Consider the following 18,012-nt stretch of genomic DNA (forward strand, 5'->3'; position numbering starts at 1 on the left):
CATTCAGTGTACGGAGGCAGGCAGACTCTCTGGAGATGAAGGATTACCTTGCAAAGAGTGACTGTCCTTTTCGGTTTTCACCGTAGCCAGATTTGAACTCTGCAGAATGACAGTTCAATGACAGATCGGCCCTCAACAGAAACTGCGTGTTTGTCTCCTCACGGAGTGGAGATGAAAGGACATTCCATTGCCCCCCAGCCCCACCTTGTGGAGTTAATAACACACACGGTAATGGCTGGGCAACGCTCCAGCTCAGCCACGTCGGCTGCATTAAAGCTCACCTTAGCCCTGCATGACGTCACATCTGCAGGGAGGCCAAATCACTGGGTCCTGGAGGCGGAGGCATCTGTAATTTATATCAGCTGCTCCCACGACGTGGCCATCGGCACGTGGAGCCGGCTACAGCCATGCTTCTGACGATAGCTTAGGGCAGCTTCGTACTCTGAAAATCTCCACTTAAACTACAATCGGTACCTAGCGGAAAAGGCACGATGGTGATGCAGAGGGCTGGTGTCCACAAATAATAGGCCCACAAGTGTTTTCTGGTGGACAAGGTTAGAGACCCTAAAAGCCCACAGAAGGTGGGGTAGCCTCTGTGTCATGGGCTTTTGTGCAAGTAAGACAATGCTGCATCCCCAGCCGGGATGTTTGAACTGTGAAATGCTGCCATAACCATAGTTTAGGGGGCCCCTTATTCCTCTGTGCACTGTTGCATTGCACCAATGGATACTACGCCCCTGCCCCTTCTGTCAATGGTGACCTCTGGGCCGAAGATTAAATAGCCGAAGCTTGTGAACTGGATTAAGGATTTTGCCTGGAAAGCATGGCAAGATGAGCTGGCTCTGACAAGTGGGGTCGGCTGTGTAAAGGTTTAAAGAACTTCTCTCAGTCCAACATTCTCGGTCTTGTATGGTCCAATGCCGACACACCAGACACGACAAGCAATGTCTGCCAGAAGCATCTGAGCAGTCTGGATCTTGACCGAGGAGACTCTTTCAGAGTGTTCTCATTCCACAGTCTGGCAGCAGCACTGGGCTGGGTCACTTAAGAGAAATGTTCAAGGAAATTAAAGATGATTTTTTTTAAAAATGACTTGAGATTACAGCATTTATTAGAGGCTTGCCAAGGGGAAATGTTACATCTCATCTTCCAGTCCACCATCTGTCCCTGTATTGTCATTTTCTCATACTCCCGCCCAGTCTTTCTTCATCAGGTCACTGGTCTCTCAGATGAAGAGTTCATCTTGTGGAGTATGGTATCTGACAAGGGCTCTTTTACCCCTGTATGCCCATCACTCCCCTCCCTGCACTCCCATGCTCTGGGCTAATCCAAGGACAGCGAGGAGAGACTCCAGTGGGGTGAAGATGTGCTCTGTGAAATGATGGCTCTATGGTAAGGTCCGTTGGAATTCTACTACATCTTCACTCACTGACAAGTGACTGTCTCAAAAGTCCATGCTGGTCACTTGTAACAGCGATCAGGGGATTTTTCGCAGCCACAACTTCAAAGAACAAGCATTTGCAATGCAATTGGCCACGCATTTATGAGAGTTTGTGCTATTGACATTGCAAATAACAATGCCTTTTTTTTTCTTTTCATTTTTAAAACATAAATAAAAGGCATTGTCATTTACAATGCCAATAGCTTAAACCCGCGTAAATGCGAGACCTATTGCATTGCAAATGCTTGGTTTTTTTGGTCTCTTTTACAAAAAGAGGTGGCTAGGTTGCAAAACAGGAATGGACCTAGGCCTAGGTTCTGTTTTAGTGATGGTTTCTATTGCTATTTTATGTATATACCGCGAACTCTCATTCCAACGACGGGGAATGATACACTGATACAAGCATGGGAATCTATGAAAGCTTCCAATACTGGAGAAAGAAAGTTACAGGTAAGTAACTTGTTTTCTTTAAAAAAAAAAAAATACCCATTAAAACACCACTTAGTTCAAACACCTGCATGCATTCCTTATCCAGCAATATTGGAGTTATTTTGCAGCCAATGCCTTCTCTAAATCATGCAGCCAGACTACCCTTTGCTCGCCCTGCAGTGGAGAGAAATGCAGAATGATTAAAACTAGTATACGCATCAAAGCAAATATCCTCCAGTGTCCATGTTTCCTGAAAAAATATGATATCGTAAGCCTCAACAAGGATAATCCAGTTGACAATTTATAATTTAGAAGACAAGCTAGTGATATTCCAGGTAAGGAATTTAAGATTGTTGTTGTAGTTAGTATTGTCCTTTTAGGCAAGAGGTGATCCCTGACCACTAAGGATATCCCTAGCTATAGATTGACGAAGGTCCGAAGCATGATTATCGAACACAAGTTCCTGGGCAAATCTGGGTGACAAGAGACTGGTGATATCAGGACGTATGACAGTGGGTCCATGGGAGATCCGCATTGGAGAGGAGGTGTTATAAGCTTGGGTGAAAGATGATGAGTAACCGCATTTGTAAAGTTTTCAATGACCACAGCCGTGCTAGAGACACATACCCTCTCTGTTTGTCAATCGGTATCCTCGAGGTTAGCAAGGGCCACGTATCCCATGCAGGGGTTGATCATGACAGTAGAGTTGGGGTTGACCTTCACTCGACACGGTGGTAGATAAAGCAATATGTCCATAGAGGAAACCCAGGGGGAGAACTGTTATTGCTCAGGGATATGATACACCTGTTCTGGCCTGTAGCAAAATTTCCCCCACAATTGATGGCTTGCGACAGCTTAAAATGATACAATTCCCCTAGAACCGGGGTAGTGGCTCATAAGGGCTCAATCCCCCCCCATCCTGCGCACAAAAAGGATGTTATCATGGAGATTGTGGGCATATCCGATATAATTGTAGAGCCAATGTGCTACCTTATTTTTGAGACCTTAGGTGGTCTCTGTAGTTCCAGATGGAAGACATTGGTGTTTGCTAGTATGACCACATACGGATAAGAGGCAGGAGGCATATTAATCACCGGGAGAGGATCCAAGCAAACTTGCTAGCCAGCTGCAGCTGAAGGACTCCTGGCCTTCAGCGAGGTCCTAGGTTTCCTTAAGCCTTGACCCGACGGGGGATCTGAGGAAAAAGGAGTAACCCCAGGCCGTATGACAACGTCACTCACCTTCCACTGGGCACAATAGTAAGATCAGTTGTGATGGAGGGCTGGGGTGCGCTCCTATGAGTACATAGTTACTCCTTTTTTGGGGGTGGGGGGGCTAATGTCCATCTCACTTTTTTATTTGATTAACGGCCTTCAGAGGGTCATCAATAGCTGTAAGGGGCTCATGCAAGGGGCAGGGTTTAAGATCTTAGAGATCGCTCAACCGCCCACAAATACCATCCCAAAGATCACATGAAGCTGTGTGGGATTTTTTTGGGTGAGCTAGGTGCTGAAAGTGATTGCCCTTTCCTTGAGTTTGTAGTTTTCGGGTGAACCCCCCCCCCCCCTGGATTTAGAAGGACCTTTTGTGCTCTTAGTCACATGATCAGGGTCAGGCAAGTGCGCATCATTGATAGACCTGGTAGAGACTTCTCCCTTCTAAATCCCTCCAGTGTTTGCCTGGGGTGCTTGCACCCCTAGGACTTGCGACTTGAGTGAGTCTGGGAATCGCTGCAAAATTCAGGTGGTGATAGGGGCATAAAAGAGGGGTGTACACATGGCTCATCAGATGTGAGGGAGAGCCTTCGTTCAGCCAATTGGATCTCTTGTGAAATTACACCCACAGTGCGTACCAAGAAGCTGCCAAGGGTTGTGTGAGTATGCACTTGGGTAGACACAATTACCTCAGGAGGCGGCTTTCCATTTCCCCATATTAAAAAATAGTGATCGAGTGTGATGTTCGTAAATGGGGGCAAAGCAAAAAAAAAAACAATGTGTAATGATTCAAGGGACACAGTACCACCTTAGGTTTCACACAGGCTCCTGGGTGGTACAGCTAGAAACAAAAACTTGATAATGAACCCAAGAGGGGTAGCCCAGCTCTGCCTCCTCTAGGCAATTACATGCCTGGGTGAATGCGCTTTTAAGTGCTGCTTTACTGTCTCTGGGCCTTCCTCGGGACAGATACAGACTGGGGAACATAGAACCACCCCGGTGTCCAGGCAGGAAAAGCAGCAGGCAGTGCAAGCAGGGAACTACTTGAAGAAACACTTCACTTGACTTTACTTGACTTCTGAAAACATAATACCTGCTTGAGTTCCCTGGCTTTATAAAGGAACTATATCTTCAGCCTTGTTCCTTTAGATGATCATGGAATTCCTCTGCCATTTGCATTGTACAGCAGGGGGTACTTTATGCCATATATCTGAATCATTTGCAGCACATACTTGTTATCTAACTATAGGAATACTATCACAATCATTGGGTTTTTGCCACACAATATTTCATGCTAATTTCCTTATTTTAAGGAGATTAACAGTTCTTTAACATATTAACAGAACCTGAAACCTACACTTTCTAAATGTTATACACGAGTCTATGGGTGTGTACAAGGCACTTACAGAGTAAACAAGCTTGCTTTGGGGTATCGTTTCCTCCACGTTTAGTGACAGCTCCCTACTTTGGGTACATTTTGGTATATTGCTCAAAACATTTATGGTGCCATAAATCAAGAGGTGACTTTATTGAGGGCCCCAAGTTAGAGGTGTTTCCAGTCATTCTGAATAAGAAGGTGGAAGTAATAAATATAGCAGCACCGGTTGTCCGCCCAGCTGAATGCCACATGATTCTTGAAGATGAAGTGAGTATGGTTGCTTAGTGTTTGAAATGTTTGGTATATGACAACAATAACCTGCAAGATATAATGATGCTTAGTTTCTTCAGACAGACTGACATTTTCTGGAGAGTTTCACACAAAAAAACGGTGTGGACTATACTGTCTGCAACGACTTTGAAGGTTGCGGCTACTGGAATGTCAATGGAGGCTAACGGCGGAGACCTAGTTAAGCTTATCACTCATTGCAACAGGTGCCCTTGCTAAAAGCACACAAAGAGAGAGGGATACATAACAGAGGGATTGAGCTTCTGAAGATCTGAGTAGGAGTTTGAAAGTTATAACTTGGAGAATGTTGCTTGTGAGTGAGACGTGTGGAAATAGAATATGATGCAGTGTTTTAAAAGATTATACTAAGTAATGTTGTATAGAAAGCTAGGCTGACCTGCTGTTATGATATGTAGTCAGTCAGTCAGTCATAAGCTTTTATTCGATATGCAAGATATCTTATAAGCACACTTTCAATACAATCATTTTCAATTACAAAAAGCATCACTTAAGAAGTCAGTATAAAAAACACATTTAAAAGAGATAAAAGGACATGAAGTGTCCACTAATAAATTAACTAAAAAGAATTAAATCGCTACTGACAATCTCTTACAACGAATAAGCCAACACTGTTTTAAAAATTTTGCAATTCCACATACAATTAGGGGGGATGTGTCCGTGGTTAGAATGCGTAAAGCTGTTAAGTGGCTTCGTGTACCCATAATTCGACAGAGGCTTCAACCAAGTACTCCTAGGCCTTGCATAATCCGGGCATTCAAATAGGACATGCGCAACGGACTCTAACTTGCTCGGGCAACAAGCACAATTTGGGGACTTACGGGCCGCAGAACTCCAGTTTGATACCAGGGCACCAAGCGGAAGGGTACCAACTCTAAATTTAAAATAAAGGGCACGGTCAAAGGGAAGGGTAATTAAATCCAAATAAGGCTCAAATGCCACAATGTCTTTGACTAGTAAGAAGGCGGCAGTAGACTTACAATGGTTCGAGTTTGTAATTAGATGCTCCGCGGCCCATTTCCAATAAAGGGCCTTTACAACCTCTTTCGGGGGGGCTGAACGTGATGACCAGTAGTCCCCCAACCCAATTTTCTCCATAAGTTTTTTAGTGTCTCTTAGCCATCTTATTTTTGACCAGCCACCCAGGCTCATTATTTCCCTCAGGCCATCGGCGTAGGATTTTAACTCTTCGCCCCTCCAAATTCGAGTCCATAAAAGGAGAGGGCGAAGCAGAGCTTGGTCTTTAATGCTTTTGCAGCCTGTATCCAACAGCACTGGTACAGATGGAGTGCTCAAGGGGATTGCAATGATTGATTTCAGAAGCTTACTCTCAGCTGTCACCAGAGCATCCAAACGGCAGTGGCCCCACAGTTCTGCCCCGTACAAGGCTGATGTCACTACCTTGGTCTTGTAAATTTCAATTACCGGGGTGAGCGATCTCCTCGGTGAGGCCCGGTACTCCCTCATAAGAGCTCCTCCTACTCTCTTATGGTTAAGGACCATTTTGTCTATATGGTTTGCCCAGGACATTCTATCCGTTATCCGAATTCCGAGATAATCGAATTCGGATACTTTCTCTAGGGCCACAGAGTTAAGCGTAGGTGGGCGACCCAGTTTCCGTGGTGGATTTAAGACTAAATATTTGGTTTTGTCCACGTTTATTATTAGCCCTTTTGCAGCACAAAACTCCTGGAAGCGCGTTAACAGTTTCTGGAGGCCTTGGGGAGTCTTCGAGATCAAAAGCGTGTCATCCGCAAAAAGCAGGGTGGGGATCCGGACTCCTCCGAGACAGGGGGCGTCGGCTGGTTCTTGCTGAAGATGTTCTACCACCCCATTTACATAGAGTGAAAATAGGGTGGGCGCCAGGACGCAGCCCTGTCTTACACCCCTAGACACCGGTATTTTTTCAGTGATCTCTCCGTTTTTACCCCAACGGACCTGTGCAAAGGTATTAGCATGGAGGCTAATGAGGAGGGACAAGATGTAAGGGGGTAATCCCAGTTTGTAAAGTACCCTCCATAGTTCTTCCCGGGGGACTAGGTCAAAGGCAGTCTTCAGGTCTATAAAGGCCAGGTAAAGACTACCCTTGCCTAGTTCCACCACCTTCCACCCCAGAAGTGCCAACCTAAACACCTGCTCTATTGTCCCCATTCCTGCCCTAAACCCTGCCTGAAAATCCGATATGATTTTATTCTCCTCCACCCAATGGAGGATCCTTCCGAGTATAGCTTTACCAGCTATCTTTTGGGTGGAGTCTATCAAGCTTATTGGGCGGTAGTTCCCCGGGGTTTCCCTACACCCTTTTTTATAAATCGGGACCACCACTGCCCCTTTCCAAGATTCTGGCACTGCTCCTCCCATCATGATGTCGTTGAGGAGAGCAGCAATCACCCTTCCCCATTCCACTGGGAATGCCCTCATAAGGTCCCCCGGGAGGCCATCTGGGCCCGCTGCCTTGCGGGGAGCTACCCACCCTATGACCCCTTCAATTTCTAAAGGAGTGAAGAGATCATAAGCATGAGGTTCAGTTACTAGTGTGAGGTTCACCCCAGCATTCAGGTCCCCGTCTGGAGGGAGGTATAAAGCCCCAAAATGTTTTACCCAGGTTTGGGGCGGGATATTGCAGGGTCTCATAGCTGCAGCGGGTTTATTCCGTGAACCTATAAGAGTCCAGAAAGCCCTCGTGTCCCTACTTTTACTCGCTTGGAGCAGGTCTTCCCAGAACTTGTCTTCCCACTCCCTCCTAGCAGTTTTAAGGGATTTATTATAGGCCTTCCTTGCATCCTGTATCTCACTGGGGGATTTATGCTTTACTGCCTCAACTAGTTTTGCCTTATATACCCTACATGATTGGGTATACCAACCATCATCAAGTTTTATCGATCTTTTGTTACCCGGCTTACTAGAGTGTAGGGTGAATACATTAGTCAAGGCCTCTACCAGGGAGACAAAGAGCCCACTCGCTCTACCCACCCCTTCTAAAGGGGACCCAAGGGTTGTCACTGCATGGTTTAGGAGTGATGAAATTTCCCCTACCCTTGCCTCAGAGAGGACCAATTTCGCCCATTTTATTCTTCTACCGCAGAGGGAGACTTCAGACTCATCGGGGGGTACAGGTACCGGGATTATATTTTCCTTCCCTCTAGGACACCACCACTGGTCCATGCTTAGGGAAAGCGAGTTGTGGTCGCTTTCAGTCGCAGGGACCACCAGCATGTCCCTTACATGGGTCCATAGGTGTACATCTATTAACAAATAATCGATCCTTGAGGTGTGTCCAGGTCTATTATACGTTGGGCCCCCCCCCCTGTCCGAATTTGTCCTCCCATTGGCTGCCCTTAAGTTAAATTCGAGACACAGGGAATATAGCTGGAGCGCCACTCCTGACCACCTCCTGATCGGAGAGATTTCCAATACAGGGATCCCCAACCTAGCATCCTCCTCGTCTTGGTCAAGGGCGACGTCCGAGCCCAAGGGCTCGAAAGTACAATTCATGTCGCCTGCAACCAATGTACGCCTCTTGTGGGGGGTATTATTTAGGATGGCCTCAAGGAGAGATATTACAGGAGACTTCCTTCCACCCTTGGTCCCACGAGCATAAACATTATAGATATTTAAAACCAGTCTCCCCCTTAGGTCTGTTAAGATAATGTTCTGAATGTCCGGGCAGCCTGTAGGGAACTCCTCTACTCTGCAATCTAGAGAGGCAGCAACCCAGATAAGGAGGCCACCCAAGGGACGCCCTCTCCCTGTCTCCGAAGTTTGAGCGGAGACAGAGTGAGAAGAGTATCCCACCCTATGGACCGGCACCTTGCTCCACGTCTCTTGAAAAATACACACAGGGTGCTCATCAACCCAAGCAGCAAAGTCTGGTAGAGCCAGCTTTCTTGCAATCCCCGCGACATTCCAGCTGAGAACCTTGAAAACTAGGTCCGTCACAGCTGGAATGTCTCTGGGTGCAAGAATATCCCCGTCTGTGGTCCTCGTCAAGGACATCTGAGGGGAGCAGGGGCCTTGGAGACTAACTTTTGCGACTGGCGTCCCACTGGTCGGGAGGATTGGGGAGGGCAGTTCTCCTATTGGGTCAACTCTACTCCCAAATTCCAGTCAGTGGGAGCTAAGTGCCCACAAGTGGTTTACCCTCATACCTCCCGTTGTCCCTGCCCAATGTGACTCCCCAGTTTGACCGCAATCGGGGGAGATTAGGCTTTCTCCAATTAAGCTGACGGCTTGCCTAGGGTAAAAATAGGATAAATCTACCATTTTAACCCCTGGAGCCCCCATATTTTTAATAGGAGTACAGATAGAGGGCACTACTCTAGGGTCTTGGAAGTTTATAATTATGCAATCCCCTTCCTGAGTTTTTTTCCCCTGCCCTACCCACCCAACTCTACGGACGCTTAAAATAATCCCATCTACATCCAAGGGAATAGGCTTGTTTGCCTTCAGCCAATGGATACACTTGTTCTTGAGTGATTGGTGATTTTCCATCTGGCCGTCCTTTAGAGGGGGGACATTTACCATGACTGCAACAAAAGGTTGACAGTCTGGCGGGAGATTTACAGGCGGAATCGGACGCATTGGATTTCTAGGGACCAATAGAGCGGAAGCTGAGACTGTAAATTGGGACATAGGTCTAAGGGTTTTCCCCATCACTGAACCTTGAGATTTGTTACATGTACCAGCAGTTTGAGTATTTTTCACTTTGCCACTGGCTGTCAGTGGCTGCTTTTGTGGGATAGGCTTGGGTTTATTTATAGCAGGCACTGAGCGTACTGGAGACTCCTTACGATTTGGCCCTGCTTTGGACGGGGGAGAAGGTTTAGGGGCTGGAATTAATATATTATTAGGGCCAACCTTCTTTAAACAGTTTGGGGACTTCGGGTCGCTCTGGGGTGGTGGTTCATTCCCCTTTGTACCCATGTCCCGGTTTTCACCCACTCTAGCTAGTTGCTTAATTGTAGTTTTGAGTGAGTGGAAGCCGTCAAGGGTTGATTGCTCTAGTTTATCTATCCTCGCCCCCAGACCCTTAACCTGTATTAGTAGGGGCCTCAGGAGACTATTTACCTTCTCTAGGATGTTGTCAATGGTTACAGAGTCAGTGAGGTTAGAAATATTAGTGGTGTTGTCGTCTGTGCGAGGTCCCTGAGGGGAGACCGCAACGACCCCTTCTATGACAACTTCACTCTCTGGCGACCGGGCCCTTTTGTTTCTCGTACCTTGCCCAGAATGCCTTCTTGCTCTTTGGTAAAGAGCGGCCTGCCTAACAAGCCTACCCTTTTTACGTTTTCTTGCCTTTTTACTATTAAGCCTATTGTCCTGCCAAGTTTCGGGAGGTTGGATGTTTGGAGACACACCTTCTGGAACCCCATCTGATGTAACTATTGTGGGGACAGGTGATTTTGGTGAGGGAGGGACACTAACGGCTTCACTTAGGGATTTAGATGTTACAGTTGGAAACAGGGTACTAAGCTCACCATTTTCTACAGAAGCAGTGGGAATTGACGAGGCCAGGTTTTCCAGCCTAGCTATATTTTGCCCTATTTCCACCAACTGAGGCGGGTCTATTAAATCGCCAGAAGCACCGGGTAGGGGAGCGGAGTGAACATTCTCACTAGCCGGTGTGAGCGACTCGGCAGCAGCCCCCATTGATGATCGTCTTGAGGGGAGGTAGATCTCAGATAGGCGCCGCTCGGACATCGCTATCTCCTTTTCTATCACCGCTGCTACCCTGGTAATGAAGCGGTCCATTGTTCCAATCACAGGGCTCCCAACAGTGGACCCTCTTTCGCCTTCACTCCTGAGGAGTTTGCCAGAGCGGGTGGACATGATTTGAAGATCCCTGCGGAGCCGCACCCTGGCCGTGTAAATGCACCGCTGTTAAGGAGAAAGGAGAAAGGGGACGTGGCCCAGCCCGGCCTCCTACGGCCCCGGACGGCCACAGACGGTCCCGCCCTTGTCCCGGGCTTCTCCCGGCGCGCTCCCGCACGCTCCCGCGTAGCGGAAACTACGGGAACCTAAGTTTACAGGACCTGTTTGATCGTTGGCTGATAGGCAGGGGGGCGTGGCCAGCGGGGAGAGCAGCCCAGGTGGTGCTGATTGGGCGCGCAGGGGCTCCTGGAGACTGGAGTCCCTGCTTTGCACTCGCAGCCCCGCTGGTCCTAACGCCGCTCCCGCGCTCCTCCCAGCAGTCACCTGCAGCCTGTGACCAGCAGCCTCCTCCACCACAGGCGCGCTGCGGGACCCGCGAAGCGGGTCCGGCGAGTTGTTAACGGAAGCCGCCTCCGCCCAGCAAGGCACACCAGAACAGAGTGCACAACGTAGATCCCGGTAGGAACAAACAGCAGATCAGCAAGGGATATGTACTGTTGACCACAACTCCATTGCCGGGCTGTTCATAGTATGTAAGACACCACTCCATTCAACTCTTTCTCTAAGACCTGTGCCCACTCCCTTTGAAGCAAGAACTATTTCATTCTTAAGACATTGTGCTTACTCGGTGTCACCTCACCACCGGCACACCATAACTGAACTGAATGCAGCACTTAAAATATGTTATATTGTGTTAATGTTTATGGCCTAAATCATTTGGTATATGTTACTAACTCGCCTGCTACTACATCGACTTGACCAGTACATCAACAAGTCATCCTCTAGAAATACCATGGCCTTTGCACTGTTCTAACATTAGCCTTAGCAGTTTGTATTCAAGAACCATGTCGAGGTAATGACAAGTTTAGTTGATGATCATATTGATATAATGGTTTTGTGAACATAGTGGTGCTGCATTTCTGGGTATGCACAAATATAATGGCAAAATATTCTGACAGGGTTTAAAATAATCAGAAATAGTCTGACATTCATTCTTGGTGCCTCGGCCAGGGGGTGTGGAATTCCGATAGCCCAATACCCAGGACATATTGTTTGGGGTCACGGACAAGTTTTTCAAGCTTATTTTGTCCTTGGGACAAGTAGGCCCACCCCCTGGAGCACAAACCCTTTGGCTGCGAGTATACAATACATTAAGCATCCAAGAAGGGCATTGTCTGCCGTTAACGTAATAATTTTGTCCATATGTTAATGTTCGAACTTCTACTCATGGTTCATTAATGCAAAGCCTTTATTAGTAGGCTGAGCGCTCTAAAGAAATATTGTAAACTCTGACTAGACTACTGACAGTGATTCTGGGATAAAAAGGTGTACAAACGTTTGTAGAGCTTAACAATATGAAGCTACGTTTAATGCTCACGGAATGCTCTCTGATTAGATGCAGATATTTGCAGAAGATTGAAAAAAATATTGATGATTCTTTCATTTCAAAATAAAATGTTCCCAAAAAAATGCCATTAGGGAAAACCTTTTGCTAAACTTATGTGAGTGTTTAGGTACAATTTCTTTGAAGAATCGTTTAGTAAGGTACATGCTAGTATTTCCAAAAATATTCATAATGGCAAATCAGTGTACCCAGTTTAAACAAGGTTATTGGTAACATGAAAATAAACCAGCGTTGGCAAAGCCAATAGGTCGGACATTGTTGTTCAGCGTTTTAGTTTTGCCAATGCATGTCTTGTTTTTACATTGTTTTAGTAAAATTTTATTGTTGTAGGACCTGCCAGGCTCTCACAATTATAACCAATATAGGCTAAAATACTTTTGGGCACACATTGCCACAGTAGTCCCTGCCAATGAGTGCGGATATGTTCCTTGTGAAAGAGCAGAATGCTGTTACTCGCAGTGAAGCCAACCGATAGAGGGAATTTTTTATAAAAATAAAAGGTCTTGGTTAACGCTAGACTTAATTTTGGGCCCAGTTCTTAAGAAAGTCACAGAAGTACGCCCATGGTATATGTCCTTGCATTTACGGCTTTCATAAATTTCAGAAATGATACTCTTAAAAAATATTTGTAAACTGCATTTTAGAACGAGAAAATATTTGTGTTGATTTGTTCATGTGACAATTGCGGAGCATTTACCAGATCACTTTTCCTTCATCCCCTTTTTTCCCAACCCTGGAAGAAATTCTACTTCTGCCCATGTCGGAGTAAATTTCAACCTTTCTCAGTATGTGAAAAGATTAGAGAAAAGCTGGGGAAAACCCCTAATACATGCACGTTAGTGGGTTTGCACAGACTTTAAAGGGGATTCGAAAGCAAACTATTGCTTAACGCTACTGCCAGCCCCGGTATTTAGATGTGAGGAAAGATGGCAAAATCAGTTAATTGCTAGTATTCAAAGCCTACTCTCGTATGAGCCATGGCAGAATCAAAGAGGCTACTATCGGAGCTCTCATATAATGAGATTGCTGCCATAATGTGTGGTCACAATATGTGGCACCAAAGGGACAAGTGGATTTTTTACAGGACAAGTAGATTTATAAAGCAACCTGTCCCATGGACAAGTAGATATTTTATTAAATTCAATACCCCTGTTCAGCTATTCTGAAATTATTTTAAAATCACTCTAAGTTCCTTAAATGATTTGTTATTTATTCTGGAGATATTCCATCACAAGTTATTTTAATGCCTGATTAATAATCCACATGGATTGATATTGATCATCTCTGGTTTATTATTAGTATCTCAGTCTAACCGTCTGTAATGTCAGTTTTTAATACGAGTAATATGAGTGTAGAGTAATATTTCAGATAATCCAAATTTTCTTTTCTCTTTTTCAGTTTCCCTAATTGATTCCTATGAGTCCTCTACCTTCATGTTCCTGGTGTTTGATCTGTAAGTATTTTGAATTTGTCAGAAATCTCAGAGCTTTTTGATTTCCCTTCATCCTCACTGATTACTGGCCTCTCTGGAGTCCCCCTCCTTGCCCTATCCTGGAATTAATCATGTTGGAATCGCTTCACATCCTTTTCTGGTTCATTTTATCTGTGGGACTCCTCAGTCTCTCTCCTTTACCTCTAATGGTGCCACCATACAGCTGCCTCACCTTTGTCTCTTGGGATTTCAACATCCTTCTACTCTCTCCACAGGATGAAACGGGGGGAGCTCTTCGACTATCTGACTGAAAAGGTGACACTAAGTGAGAAAGAAACTAGGTAAGAGATGAAGACCCAGCCTTTGAAAACTGAGGTATTGCTGAGAATTCAATTATCTTGCATATAGTACTCCTAAACCCCTTTGTCGACAGTCCTGCCCCATATTGCATAACCACAGCTCCTGCACCACCCCACTCACTTAGCACATCTGCATGAATCTTGATAGCCAGTATGTGCGCCATATTATGTTGTTGGTATTTGCATGGAGCAAATTCACCAGTAGAAATGCTCCATTAACCCTCCCCACATTGTATCAGTTGTGTCCTCCTGTCTCTGTTTTGTTTCATTCCTTTGTTCTTCCCCAGATGCATTATGAGGGCCCTTCTACAAGCTGTGTCCTACCTCCATTCAAATCTTATAATCCACCGGGATCTGAAACCAGAGAACATCCTTATGGATGATGAACAGAACATCAAACTTTCAGACTTTGGCTTCTCTTGCCAGCTGCAGCCAGACCAAAAGCTGCGGGGTGAGTGAGGTGCCATCCCTAGTTGATGCCTTTCCCTTATCATACTTTGCAAAGTTGAATGATGGGCTTCTTTATTTGTCATTCTCAATGCCATCCATATCGGCTCCTAACAAACTGAGACCTGCTGCATAATTTTACCTGCACAAGACACTCTCCTTTCTTGGCTGGCTACAATTTGAGTCCTCCTATTTAAGCTGAACCTCCAGTACTAGCAGTGATTAAAATTGTGTTTACCAAAATACGTTATTTGCTTGAACGTCATAGGAAATGAATGCAAAAGGTAAAACTATACAGTGTTTAAAAGGCGTGAACGACTAAAGGCAGTAAAGCATACCTAAAATGCTTAGGTTGTGATCGTTTAGAGAACTGTAGATGGGTTACACTCTCTGGAACAGGCTCTTGGATATTTAACAATTACAATTGTTCCTGAGGATTAAAATATTGCACCATCTAACAAGTTGAAGCTCCTCTCAAAAACTTCAATCGAAGCGCAATCTCATAATATCAGTGGATACATCAGTTAACAAGAAACAGCACTGTTTTAAAAATGTATTGAGTATTTTATTGATTAAGTTAAGATTAAAAAAGGAAATGACAAATGTGACTAGATCTACAACAAGACCTTAATAAGCAAACAAACCTATGATAACTTATGCACTGCGTTGACTGAGCACTATCAGAATCTCTACTCCTCACTGCTTTCTTAGTAGTTTGGTATATAACGGAATTTTCAGGTTGGAATTGGAGGTTTAGTACTAAGTGTGATAAAAATCATGTTTACCAAACTATTTTGTTTATTTGCTTGCCTACCATAGGAAAATATTACAAATATGATAAGTGTTTTAAAAGTAACAACAGAACGATATAGCACACTGAAAACTGTTTATTCAGCATCAGGTTAAAGCAGGGGTGAGTTGCCTTGTTGCTGTTACTTCTGTCTGAGGGTAGCCATGGCTTTTAAGAGTGTAGTTTTCAACATCTCCCTCAAATGTTACTGAATTGCCAAGTGTAGGTCTAGATGGCCCATTCCTGGCCCAGTGGTTGTCTTACTATTGAGGCCTGGATCCAATCTGGCTAATCCCTGTGTCCTTAGAGGTAGACATGCTGATGAGCAATTTGTCTGCCTCTGTCTCGTCCCTGTTTGGTTATTTTTCTTTACTTAATGTTTGAACAATTGACTATTTTGAGGCTTGTTATCCCACCGTAGAGGCCTGCATTTCCTCTTCTGCCTTATGGATGCTTATTTTTCTTGGTGTCCTTTGCTGCAGAGCCGCTCAAGTGGGACAGCAGATCATTAGTTTTTGTTATGTGTTATCCAGTGATCTCTTGTACATGTGTGGGTTCTTGTGTCCCTTTTCTAAGCTTTATATCTTGATTTCCCCCACAGAGTTGTGTGGTACCCCAGGGTACTTGGCCCCTGAAATACTAAAGTGTTCCATGGATGAGACCCACCTTGGATACAGCAAAGAGGTTGACCTGTGAGTAAACCACTGCCAGTCTGAGAACCCGATAGAACAATGGATGACAGGAGATTTTTTCAGCCAATCGGAGCCTCTGAGATTGCATTTGACTGTAGCTACTGCTAACATGCGCGGAGGGGGGGGGGATGTGGGGTAGTCATTGCAGCCATAGTATCCCAGGGAGCTTGGAGAGCAATATAGGGAGAGTGAAAGACTATCAGAGTGTTTCTGGCAGTATAGTGTGCCGTATGTGCTTCAAGTGATAACAACAGAACTCAAACTTGCCTACTGGTGATTTATCTCAAAGAAGCTGTGGAAAATATTTTGGAATGTGTTACCACAGGACAGAGAAGACAAAATTGCATATTTTCATAAAAAATTGCTTTTAAATCGTGAGTTGCCGTGGGCAATGAGTGTAAGAGCTTTTAAGGAAATCTTTTACAGTGCTTTTTAGGTCGAGGACTGCGTCGCACTGCGTAGCAGTGTGGGCAGAACTCCGAGATTTAATGTTTTTTAGTAGGGGGCTTGAACCCGCCCCTCTTCTCCATTGGCTGGCTTCCTAAACGGAGGCCAGCCATTGGAGGAGAGGGGCGTCACTAGGTTCAAGCTCCGTCTTTTTCAGTTTCAGGGCGTGTTTTTTCTCTTCTTTCTTGTTTTCGTTCTCTCCTCTTCCCATTGGCTGGAATTTTACCTTCCAGCCAATGGGAAGAGGGGAGAACGAAAACCACTCTCCCGAATCTGAAAAAGACGATGCTTTCTCCGAGCCATTTCTGAATGACCTCTGAGAAACATGGTGGTGTGGAGCGTTCCTCTCTTGCTTTCCGATCTCCGGAAGGCAAGAGAGGAGCGCTTCACACCACCATGTTTCTCCGAGGTCATTCAGAAATGGCTCGGAGAAACGCCCGTCATTTTCGGGGCGGTGAGTGCTTGCTTTCCATTGCTCCATCCTCCCTGTTGGTGCTCCCCCCCAACCCCGGTGGTACAGTCCAGCTTGTGTGTTATATGAATGCTCCAGTCTTGGAGATGTCACTTGGCAGTCCTTGTCCTCGGTGGGCGCTTGTCTCTGCAAAAGTCAGTTTCCTCTGTGGAATATGCCTTGTGTATATAAAAGGTGCTTAAGTAGGGCGCTCCAATATTGCTGATATATAAAAAAACTCAAAAGCGAGTCTCCGTGAAGTCACAGCAAAGGCAGTGACGGCTTGGACTATTGGCTTGGTTCGGTGCGAGGCATGGGGGTGGGAGGGCCTTCTCTCCCCCCCCCGTCCCCCCCGACCCTCCACTGCAGCGGCGCGTCCCGCGTACGAGGCTGTTGCATAGTGAGGCCTGTACCCACAGAAATAATTCAGCGAGCACAGCGGGCGTGATGGCTCGGTGGCTCTAGGTTGCTTGAGAGCAGTCTGCAGCTCTTTGGTTCGGATCCCAGCTTGCCGGACGCAGCCATTCATCCATCCAAGGTGTGTGAATTGAGCGACGCTGTTTTAAAATAAAAAACTAACAGTTTCAGGTTGGCCAATATTGTGGCGCTCCATAGAGAAGTCCTCTATTCGGGTGAACGGCTAGGGATTAATGTCCCCTAATGTTGCAATAAGCACCCCCCTTTGAGATCAAATGCAGTCGGGGACACATTGTGCTGAGCACAGGTTTTAGCATATAGACTTTAAGCCACGCCCTCAATTGTATCGGTCACCCCCTTGTGTGAGACACCCACTTGAAACATCTGGTTACCTATTTGTGGAGTTTAGCCTTCTGTCGGACTTCGCTCACCCTCCTGACAAACTTACCATGCCGGACGCAGCTCGTGCGCGTCTCACTCTTTATAAACGTTAACATTAGTTAAGGGTGTTCACTTGTAAGTCACAACCGGCGGGGGCGCATCTGCAAAACAGCCATAAACCAGCCAGTAACACGCACGCAGCTGGTCTCGGCAGCAGCGCACCAGCAGGGAACCGGCATATATGGCACATTAACAAAAGGCCTTCCTACCTGCAGTTACTTCCTCAAGAGACAACCACACATACCGTTTCCCACATACCGCTTTGCTAAATTAATTCGATGTAAATGTGCAGATCAGAAGGGGTGTGAGAAGGTACGCTGTGGCTTTGCCATCATTTATCTTAAACCCGTGTCGCGCGCCACAGCGTTTTTTGTGACTGATGCTTGAACTGATATGCAGAATCGCCTCTCGAATTCCCGGGGTTTATTAAAGATGCTATCATGCTGGCAGCTTTTCATGAAGGTAGCAGGGAGGGCCCAGACATGAAGGATG

At 45.8% G+C, this 18,012-nt stretch overlaps 1 protein-coding gene across 1 annotated transcript in view; it reads left to right on the forward strand.

The window, feature by feature from the left end:
• Positions 1 to 18,012, forward strand: part of PHKG2 (phosphorylase kinase catalytic subunit gamma 2) — a 100,654-nt gene that overhangs the window by 37,954 nt on the left and 44,688 nt on the right. Inside the window, exons 4-7 of the mRNA XM_078652852.1 lie at positions 13,443 to 13,497; positions 13,752 to 13,817; positions 14,123 to 14,286; positions 15,674 to 15,764. Of these exons, the coding sequence (XP_078508978.1) occupies positions 13,443 to 13,497; positions 13,752 to 13,817; positions 14,123 to 14,286; positions 15,674 to 15,764 (376 nt within the window). The remainder of the gene's footprint in view (positions 1 to 13,442; positions 13,498 to 13,751; positions 13,818 to 14,122; positions 14,287 to 15,673; positions 15,765 to 18,012) is intronic.

Source organism: Lissotriton helveticus, chromosome 7 (assembly GCF_964261635.1).
Source record: "Lissotriton helveticus chromosome 7, aLisHel1.1, whole genome shotgun sequence".
NCBI lineage: Eukaryota > Metazoa > Chordata > Amphibia > Caudata > Salamandridae > Lissotriton > Lissotriton helveticus.